Genomic DNA, 11,132 nt, shown 5'->3' with positions numbered 1-11,132 from the left:
GGTCATCTGACCTCAAGAGAAGGACACTCTCCTGGGTTATCCAAATAAGCCCCTGTAACCACACGCGTCCTGACAAGTGGGAGAGGGAGGCAGTGGAGGAGAGAGATGATGGATGCTATGCTGCTGGCTTTGAAGACGGAGGGAGGGGCCATGAGGCAAGGAAGTGGGTGGCCTCTAGAAGCCAGAAAAGGCAAGGCAATGGGTTTTGTTCTTGAGCCTCCAGAAAGAACACAGCCCTGACTGTAACTCGAAACCGTGTTGGATTTCTGAACAAGACTAGAAGGCAATAGACTAGTGTTGTTTTAAGCTACTAAGTAGGGGGTGATTTGTTACAGCCGTAACAGGGAATACAGGGGGTGGGTGGAGACAAAAGGGAAAGAGTAAATTACTGGTAGGACGAAGGTGTTGGCAGGGAGCCATTTCATTTTGCTTTGTCAGCCCCAGTCAGCTGAGAGACTGCTTCAACTAACTGGTACTAGAAGAGTGCCCTAACCTGCAGGATGCGAAAACCAAGGTCTGACGTGGTGGTTCACACTCAGGCCGGAATCTCATTCCCAGCCGGGGTACCGGCCAGTAGGGAGGACGCCTAAATCCACAGGAGCCTGAGGGATGCCAGCCATGACCCAAGGTCCAGCAGAGCTCGGCAGCACCCGAGGCCACACAGGGGACGGCGATGGTGTGACGGCAGGAAAAAGTTGAGAACTACGCGTGAGCGTGACACCTTAAATCAAACCATCCCCAAACCCATTTCCTCCGCACAGAAACCAGACTCCCCAGTCCTTAGGAAGAAAACAGTGAGGACTGCAGGGCAGACCGGCTGCTCAGCTGCGTCTAGTCAGGAAACGAAAACGCTCCGCATGAAATCCAAGGAATGAATGAGAAGCCTAGTTGCAATCCCGGAACAGCGAGGACAGTCATTAACCACACTGGTCTAGTTTCTCATTTATAAAGTGAGGGCTGCCTTCGCTCTTTTCCTCTGGCTCCACCATTGCACCAGCCTAAGAAAACCTAGAGTCTCCCAAAGAAACACATCGATTCATTTAAAATGTGAAAGAAATCTCTTAATTGTGAGTATGTACAAAACATGAAAACACTGAAGAACCTCCCCAATTAAGACACTGCGACACTCCCTCTAGGCGACACGTGGGTCTCTTACCTAAGAAACGCATGCTTGGTGCAGATGTTAAAACAGCGACCTCAGCAACAAGTATGACAGTCTCAGTTTCTCCAGGCCCCCCCTTTCCGCCCGAATGAGTAAGTGGAAGATGCAGGAGGAACAGGGCAGGCCGAGGGCTCGGAGGCAGAGCCCAGGTTCTGTCTCCTTCACTCCCGGGACAGTCAGACACACAAGCCCGTGGCGCCTCTCAGCCCCTTGGCTCCTTAACTACAAGAGGGAAGATCATGAACACTCATCTCTCACAAGGCTGCTCTGAGCATCAGATGAGCTTGTCGACGAGGAGGGTGCTTGTCACCTCAAAAGTGGTGACAACACAGGCTGGTCACTATTACAACATCGCCTGAACTCTGTGGGTGTGGGCTTGGCCGAAGAGACTAACAGGTACCCCGTTAAACTTCTCTGAGGTTCAGGTTCCCCATCTGTCCAATAGGGACGATAAGAGCTTCTCTGGGGACGGCGGAGGGGTAGGATGTTCCCGGCACAGTGTGGGCACATAGCAGATGCTCAGTTAATGCAACCTCTGAGTGTGACCAGCGCCCCCTCCCCACTTCCACCTCTCTCTCTGGGAGCTAGCAGTGAGCATAACTTCAACACACATTTTAGAGCATCATGTCTTCCACGTCCACGTGTATATACCTGCAGCAGCAGCTGCTGTAAGGGTCATGTCGCCACGTGCTCGGCAGAATTGTGTCTAAAACAAGTTCACTGGACTACAGTTGTTATGGTGAATAACTGCAGCGTAAGCAGTGGCCAAGCAGGTACTACCATGTGCATTAAAGGAACAGCAGCTAGAGGTACTGAAGGACCAGGAGAGCCACTGCTTCCCGTGGGCTCTCTGTGGGCACCACCTCCAGCTCTTACCGCAGCCTGCCAGGTGGGCATCCTCACACCTGTTCTGTCGGGGGACTTACCTGAGGAGGTCACGGTCTCAAAGCACACACACCTGTCCTTTCAGCCGCACTCTCTCCTGTGTGCCACTGCAGTGTTTGACGGTAAGAGCGTGCCTTTCCCTAGCCTGCGTCCTCTCCCGCACAGTTCCTGCACTTGGGCTCCGGAGCACAGAGGAGCGCTACCCTTCTCACAGGAGCCTGAGGCGTAGCTCGCCCATCCCGTGTGCACTGGCCAAGGGGGCCGGAACGTGAGCGGGCAGCAGAGCTAACGAGCAGGCGCCCCGGCCTCCCCCCCCCCTGAAAGGCCGTGCACCCCATCCCCCGCGTGCCCCCTTACCTTGAAGGAGGCGTGCTGCTCCATGTGCCGCAGCAGCTGGGGCTTCTGGGCCGCCGTGTAGTCACACACCGTGCACTTGAACTGCTTCCCTGGAAAGGAGGGGACTGTCGTCAGGCTCACAACTCCCACGTGGGGAGGCAGTGCCAGGCATGGAGCCAGGTGCACGAGGATGCCCCCACCATCTGGGAGTCCAGAATCTCAGCAAGCCAGGGGCACGAAGTGGGGCAGACGCAAGGCGGCACGCTCAGCCCACCAAGGTGGGGACAGAAGGGAGTTCGCCGCGGGGCGAGACGAGCAGCCAGCCAGCTCCGCCTGGGGAGGTCCCATGGGCAGTGACACCTGGGCTGGCTCCTAAAACAAGAGTACAGGTGTGTCCAGCTGACCAGAGGAAAGAGCATGGAGGGGCAGGACAGCACGGTGTGGGCCCCGGAGCGGTCGGGAGAGTGGAGCAACTGGGTCTGCCCCCGGGAGGCAGAGCATGAGGTCCGGGGAGAGCCCAGAGCTGGCCCTGGAGAGGCCACGGGGCCGGAACAGCAGGGCCTGAGCCACGCACTAGAGCATGGGCGCCATCCTGAGAGCCGGGGCGCCTGCAGATGCCATCAGCCTGTGTTTCAGGAACCTACCTCGGGTAGGGGCGTAAAAGGCAGATTTGAAGGGGTGACAGAAAGAAAACCACAGTGAAATACAACGCATTGCTCTTTTAAGAGGATTAATGTCTTGGCAATATGTAAACAATTAATAATGGGATGAACAGGCACACGTTAACAGAAATTAATGGATATACAGGGGACATTTCTTACCCCCTGATTAGCATAAGTAAAACCTTGACTTGCAGTAATACAAACATGTACAACCCAGTATAAACACGACCTACTTTTCATCGCAGGAAGTTGTCCACCAAGCAGCGTCAAATGGCGCAAGCCTGCTCGGGGGACCACGGCCACAGCCACTGCACGTGGCGCCACAGACCCACAGGCTCCTCCTGGGGACCTCTCACAGCTTCCCTTCTCAGACAAGCTGGGTGAAAGCAGAGGTCTACCTCTGCAGCCTCTGTTCTCCCTCCCTATGTGCTCTGAACCCAAGAAACCCGGCTGATGGCACCGGCTCACCCCGAAACCCATTCTCACCGCAGTGACCAATGAGCTCCGTGGTGCCAAGCCAATGGTGGATTTCAGAGCTTAGTTTACTGGACTCTACAGCACGAGGCCATCTGCTCCTCTGAATTCAAACCACCACTGCCTCCCTGGGCCTCTCGGGCCATTTCTTCTGAGAATCCTTGGGGCGTTTCCTCCCATCGCCCGGCCTTCATTTCAGCCCGCACACCTCTTTGCCTTCTGCAAGCATCCTGGCATATAACTGACCCCTGCGGGCTTTTGTAAACCTCTGGTGTCCAAATCTGCATCTTCTGCTCTGATCCCCTCCCGGAACCTGAGACGTGAGGAGCCAGCTGTCTGCTGTGCTGCCCGCCTCACTGTCCCAAATGCCCTAAATGGGACTCGCTGTCTTACCCACCCCATGGGCTCCACCTCCAGCCTCCCGTTTATCCCTCACCTCACCAAGGTAGAGGCCAGGGAGCCTTCCTCATCCTGCCCATGGCCCTAAGTCGACTCAGCTCATTCTGCTCGGCATCTGATTTCTTCTCCTAACTGTTTCTCTATGCCCTGTGTTCCTAATACCTCCACCACTGTCCTAGGCCCACCTCACTTCTTTCCTGAACAATGGCAAAGGCCTCTGAACTGGTTTCCTTGCCTTCGAGCAACCCTCCCCTCCATCCATCCATCCATCCAGCACACACGCACACGCACACACGCGAACACATAAACTCTCCCACAGCCCTTCCTAAAAACACCAGTGATTCCAACTGCAGAACAAAGTCAAAGCTCCAGAGCCCAGCACAGGTGGGCTCCAAACTGGAAGTGACTCTCCCCACCTTTCGCCTCCCCCTCCTGGCGTTAGGCTCCCTCACACAGGACGACGCGAAGCCTCGGAACAGTCTGCTTTACCTTTGCTGACATCGCCCACCCGGGATGAACGCCCTCTCAGCACAGAGCCGTACTTCCACCCGAAGCCCAAGGTGAACATCTCCGGGAGCCAGGCTACGAGCCAGACCCTCCGCTTGCTCCCCACACACTCCTGTCCACACACTCCTGTCCACGCACTGCCACCACCTGCGCACAAGCCTGGGGCTGCCGTTGGCTGACCGGGGCAGGGACCGTCTTGGCACCCCCGGCACCAGAGTACGAGGCACATATTGAACATTTTCCATGCATTTTATTAAACTGAACTGAAACAAAAGGGAAATTTTGAACAGCTTACGTGCATGACCCTTTCAATAGGAACAGCAAGAGGAAATGACAGTATAACCACATTATACTACACTGTACCTGTCAGTTCATGTGCACGAGCCCCAAATTCTAGGTTTTGTAATTCTGTAAGTCCAAAGTGTGGGGACACTTCGTCACATGTAAGGTAGACAGGTCACTATTAGAGAGGAATGACCACTTTCTTAAATACAGTCTCACCTTTTTTCAAGCCTAAGGGCACCCATTTCTCCCCATCTTCCATAAAACCTCAGCCGCACACACTTCCCCACTGATTCGTGGCTCGCATTCATACATCATTATTGTGTCAGGCAGCCTGAACTAAACGGTGTCTGGATTCCCCACCGCCACCGTGGGGGAGAAAGCGGACAAAACCATTCTTTGCGTTGATAGTATTTTCGCTCATTACCAATACACTTGGATCAAAGAGTAAACGAGTATAAGTGCTAAAAAAATGTCCTGAAATGAAGAAATGGAATCGCCTCGTATGAGATCAAGAATCAGCCTTTTATGGTTATCCTCCCAAGCCTCTGCAGAAAACAAGGAAAGAAGGCAGCTCCTAAAAGCCATCTCTGACTGAGGAATCAGAACCCAGACAATAAATATTACAGATGTTTTCGGTAACCACTGACAGCCCCTGCACCAAGCAGGCTGGGGAGAGAGCCTGACATATTCTTTTGCTGCCTAATTAAAATAATGCAATGTAGACTCATGACTAATCATAAAAGAGCAATGCTTTGAGACAATCCGATTGTTTTCTATCAAGATACTCCTGAGAATTACAGGGAGAGTTGACAGGGAACCTAGTATTTACTTGAGGTTAGAATGGCTTCAAAGGGCTGGCAGATGAACATCAAATGGCTTGTATCTGGATGCAAATCACGCAGCATCCCAGGATAAGAAAAGAAGGGTTACAAAGGAAAACAAGAGGTTGATTTCTCAAACGCTTAATTCATTGGTCACACAACACACCTGGCTGGCTCACTTCCTGAGGGACTGCCTGTCAGTAGCTAAACTCACGCTTGATGTGTCTGATTTCACCACTGCATCCCAAAGCCTGGGGAGGGAGGTGGTGCCCCCCCTCCTACACATGAGGTTCTAGGATCGAGACTCTGAGCAACTTTTCAGGTTAGGAAGTGGTCGGTGGCAGGGCCCAGATTTGGACCCCAAAACCCCCATTCACAGTCACATAAGGATTCTTTCAGCTAATAAGGGCATGACATAATTTCCCCAAAGGGAACAAAGAATTTTTAACAGCCACGGGCATATCTGTACCACTGACACATACAGGCTTGTCGCACAGTATGGCAGCCCATTAGAAAGAGCCGCTCAAGACAGGCCAGTGGTGGGGGCAGCGCCTCCCCTGTCCGGCGCTGTCCAGCTCACCCCGAGTGGCCCTGGGCTCTTTCTTCTCTGCTACTCAGGGGCCCCATTCGAAAAACGGGGCAGTAACCCCTGCCTGCTACAAGGATGGACTCAGACACTGTGGAGCAAGCACGCGAAAAGTAGTGCCCTGAGAGATGAGACTGAGGCACGTACAGGTGACTGGCAGGGGGCCCTCCTCCACCTCAGAGAGCTGAGCAGAGCCCTACAGCTCCTACCGCCTCCCTGACACCAGGTGAGACAATCCACAGGGAGGTCTAATTAAGCCGGCCTCAGATAACACACCTAAACAGACAATAAAAACAGACCGAGGGAAAATGTTTGTCACTATAATACCAGTGGGTTTCTAGGAGGCCTCCCTCACCCTGCCCCCAGCAAGCGCTCCGGCCTTATCTCAGCCCAGAGGGACCCGGAAAGCCCTACGATGGCTGGTGGGCCTCCAGGGTGAGGCTCCCTGCTATGTCTCTGAGCTCACGCACTACCTTCCCCGCTCCATTCCATGCGCACAGTATGCCCACCCCACCTCCAGGCCTCCGTACTCGCTGTTCCCAAGGCCTGGGTTACCCTTCCCACATTCCTCCAGGCTGGCTGGCTCCCTTCCCTCAAGTCCTCATTTGAATGTCACTTTCTCACTGAATCCGCCCACGACCACCCCATTTAACATGACAGTCCCCATCCCACTTTACTGATTCATTTTTGGCTTTCCTTAGCTTGTAACATTTCATATTGAAATTGAATCATTTCATGTTCATGTTTTTCATTTTCCTATCTCAATATTCTCAATACCTGAGATATTTTCATAATGCAATTGTAACATACCACATATTTTACTGATGTGTCTTGTTTATCATTTAGCTTCACGACAGTGGTTTCATTTTCGTTGCTAGTTATATTGTCCACCATTGTGTCCAAAGTGCCTAATAGCCCAACTGGCTCATGGGTTCACCTTTGGTTGGTCCATCTGGCACCCTCCCTAGGCTGTGGGTACTTTGGGGACAGGGACAACACACTTCCCATTCCATGTCCTGGTGCGTGGAAGTGGCTTCATGTTGGCTATGGGACGAGCAGTAAGTTACAGGAGGGACCAACCAGATGTCTGCTCAGTCACGCTTCCTGTCCCTCCCCATAATCAACAACATCACACAGGGCACCCTGGAGCCTTGATTGTGGTGGACACGTGACCCGAGCTGAGCCAGGAACTGAGCTGTCTGGACATGAAGCGTGCACCTCGGGAGCTGCCGGTCACAATACTTTCACTCTGTGGATGAAACAAGTCAACAAGCCAATCTGCAGGAGAGCGTGGGGACAGCACAGCAGAGAGACAGGACATCAGAACAAAGGTAAGAGAGGACAAAGGTGAGTAACAAGGGCCGTCACGTGGTAGGCTGGGCTCACTCGCTAGGCTTGTGCAGGAACCACACTTGACCCCACAGCACAGGAGGGAACAGACAGCACAGCCACCACCTCATAGAGCTCAATGCCCATGTGGACAAGAAGCAAGCATGCAATAAACAATGACAGATTACAAGGAGCTACAAAGGAGGCAGACAGGGAGCCATGATGGAGGATGAGGGGGCAGGCCGGGGTGTGGCCATGGGGCTGGGCTGTTAGGGGGGCCTCTGTGAGGAGGTGATGGTCAAGCTAAGATGGAAGGATGAGAAGGACCCAGCCATGGGACGAGGAGGTGACGGCATTTCCGGGAAGAAGTAACTGGAAACAGGAAGACCCTGAGTCTCGGTAAGATCTCCGGGCACCTTTATAACAAGTGCACCTTTCCTGCTTCAGCGACCTCCCATGAGTTCCTGTCAGCTACAACCAGAGGAATCCCAACAAACAGAGCTGCGGCACCCATCACTGAATGTGGGAATGTAACACGCCAAGACCCCAGAAGGCAAACAAGTAAACAAAGGGCCCAGGCAAACAATTCACTCAGGAGAGGATTAAACAGAGTTAATTAATAAAAAGAAGTCCAATGTCAGCAAATACTAATATACAGACCACTACAAACCAAGGTTACAAACGCTCTATGCAGTTAACTCATGCAAACCATTTCATCCTTACAATGCTGTTCAACGTTGTGAGTTATCAAATACAGTAATACCTTGGTTTGCGAGCATAATTCATTCCAGGAACAAGCTATTTGTATTGCAAGACATCGCTCGTTTACCATGTTAAAATGTATTAGGAATGTTTGTTCGTCTTGCAGAACACTCGCAAACCATGTTACTCACAATCCAAGGTTTTATGGTAACTAGATACCCATTAAACCAAGAAGCTGAACATTTTGAATAACATGAAGTGTTGCCAATGAAAGAGTGAGGCTGGAACACTTTCCCCCTTCTGCTACAAGGTTTTTGAAAAGTAAGCTGGCAGTGCAATGCACGCTTAAAACCACCGAAAACGAAACTGCCATCCCGCTCCTGGAAACGTGCCCTACAGAATTAATTCAAAAGAAGGGAAAGTTTATATGCAAGAAAGGGCTCCTGCAACATAAATTATTATAATGGGGAAAAGAAAGAACATAATACACTGTCTAAAAATAAGGGAATGGTTATGTAACTGATGGAGTACCACCTTAATGGGACATTATACAACTCTTAAATGTATTATCCGTGGCCTCTAGAGCAACAAAAACTAATTATAACATTAATTTTGAGGCTATACGGATATTTATACTTTCATTGCAACTAGGTAATCCTTCCATATGAACATGAACAAAGATTGAAAAGCGTTTTTAAAATAATGATTTTTTTTTTTTGGCTAGGTGATAGAACTGAAGTGTGTGCACACTTGAAGGAAGGCATTAGATTTTTGTTGACTATTGTGTTAATGGTTCCTGTGCAGCAGAAAAGCATTTCAGATAAATTAGCATCTGCCTCTGAAAGGCTGGGATATTTCATCCCATCCGCTATTACGCACAGTCCTGAACCATAAAACGGTATCAAAGGTTCCTGAGCTTGAAGTTCAAAAGAGTTCACTGTCTTTTAAAAACACAGCCCTGGCCTTGACGAGCTGTACACTAATTCACGGTGCTCTTTCTGACCAGGCATCTTTGCCTTTCTCCTTCAAAAACAAATAATCAGTGGCCTAATTTTGTGAATAATCTCCAGGGTGGTCGTTTCTTGTCTTCTGAGGCAGGATTTAACCTTGGTTAATAGTTGGATGCCATCTTTGAGCCACGTCTTGGCAAACAGGAGGACAAAAGAAAGCTGAGTCACACACACTGCTTCCTGGAAAAATGCTTTTTGAGGAAAGCACTCTGAGCCTACTGCAAAAACACAATGAGAAAGAGTGCGAAAGCTAATTGCAGGAACAAAGCCTTCCTGGTTACAAACTACAGAATTTTAAATCTCAAGTTATTTATGAAATCCTTCTTAGCTGACCCAGAAGCCCAGATGTTCAAGGTCAAAGCCAAAGTCACCTAGGTGAACGTCACACATATAACGTGAAAAGGAAGAAGCCAGGCACTAAAGAATACATATTGCATGAGTCAGTTTATAAGAAGTTCAAAGACAGACCAGGCCAAGTTATGGTGCTGGGAGTCCAGGCAGTGGCTACCTTGAGGAGAGGAGGAGAACGGGAAGGGTGGGGGTAGGGGGACGTCTGTGGGGCTGCTGACGTCTGCGTCCTGTCCTTGGAGGCAGCTACACGGGTATGCTTCTCTTGTGGCAATCCACTGAGCTGCACACTTACCACTTATGCAGTATTTTGTGTGTGTGTGTGTGTGATACTTTAATGTTAAATAGGTAAGGAAAAAAAGAAGAAGAAAAGAAAAACAACAACGCAAGAACAAAACAGTTGAGGCTGCCTTCTCCAGGAGCTTTGGAACCGGCATCAAATTAGTTCGAGAGAGAAGAGATGTGTCAGGCGGCTGAAAGGTGAGGTTGGCGGGTGGCAGGGCAGTGTGCGATGAGGCCGGCTGCCGTGGCGGGCGGACAGCAGAGACACCGTGAGCACCCGCCGCCCGTGATTTCAGTCAGGCACCTTTCCGAGTGCCAGGCTCGCTAGAGATTTCCACGGGGACCAAGGCTGGCTCTGGAAACACAGCGTTTCACCACCAGCTCTCGGTTCCCTCAAACACATGTGACCTGACACAGACCCCCTTCAAACACATGTGACCTGGCACAAACCCCCTTCAAACACATGTGACCTGACACAAACCCCCTTCAAACACATGTGACCTGACACAGACCCCCTTCAAACGCATGTGACCTGACACAGACCCCCTTCAAACACATGTGACCTGACACAGACCCCCTTCAAACACATGCGACCTGGCACAAACCCCCTTCAAACACATGTGACCTGACACAAACCCCCTTCAAACACACGTGACCTGGCACAAACCCCCTTCAAACACACGTGACCTGGCGCAAACCCCCTTCGAAAATGGAGGGTCGGGGGTGGAGCAGTCATCTCCACTATCTGTTCATCCCTCAAAAGGTGCGGTACCACCTTTACAGGATCTTCCTCCGTTTCAAGTTTCCTTTGAGTCTGTCTGTCTAATGTGAACTATTTAGCCAGCATTTCTAGGATAACTGGCTGATGGAACAAAGCTGCCCTCTGACCTGTAAAGCACCAGCAGGACCTGGCCCCGGGATGTTAGCTGAATTCACGTAAAGGGAAGCACAGGGCATGGAGTGAGGTCGTCCTGAGCTCTGCCCTTTACCTGGGCTTACTCAGGTAGAAAGGTACTCCGCTTGTCCTGTTAGGATAGAGGGCACAGGATTTGAAGGTAGGAAGGGGGACGGAGGAGCAGAAATCCTTGTTATTCTGCCTTGGGTTAGACAAAGAGAGGCGCCTCTAAAGCAAGGAGCTTTGGAATGTCTTCCTGCTGCGGAGGGGGGGGTGGGGGTGGTGAATGTGCCAGAGGTGGCGGGGGAGCCAGTCCCTCACCTGCCTAGCTGAGCCCCTGCACCCAGGCGGGAAGTGCTCCTGAGCAGAGTGGGCAGTACTCACCTCTCACTGGCTGGCAGCCTCGGAGACTAACTCTCAGGTACATGAAGCACCCCCGCCCCCCGCCC

At 51.4% G+C, this 11,132-nt stretch overlaps 1 protein-coding gene across 5 annotated transcripts in view; it reads right to left on the bottom strand.

The window, feature by feature from the left end:
- Window positions 1-11,132, bottom strand: part of ZFAT (zinc finger and AT-hook domain containing) — a 219,382-nt gene that overhangs the window by 49,022 nt on the left and 159,228 nt on the right. For all 5 annotated transcript variants that reach the window (XM_019651286.1, XM_019651281.1, XM_019651283.1 and 2 more), the window contains one exon: window positions 2,405-2,493. In XM_019651286.1, coding sequence (XP_019506831.1) covers window positions 2,405-2,493 — 89 coding nt within the window. The remainder of the gene's footprint in view (window positions 1-2,404; window positions 2,494-11,132) is intronic.

The sequence above is a fragment of the Hipposideros armiger genome, unplaced genomic scaffold, assembly GCF_001890085.2.
Source record: "Hipposideros armiger isolate ML-2016 unplaced genomic scaffold, ASM189008v1 scaffold_157, whole genome shotgun sequence".
Lineage (NCBI taxonomy): Eukaryota > Metazoa > Chordata > Mammalia > Chiroptera > Hipposideridae > Hipposideros > Hipposideros armiger.
This window is presented reverse-complemented; position numbering and strand designations above follow the sequence as displayed.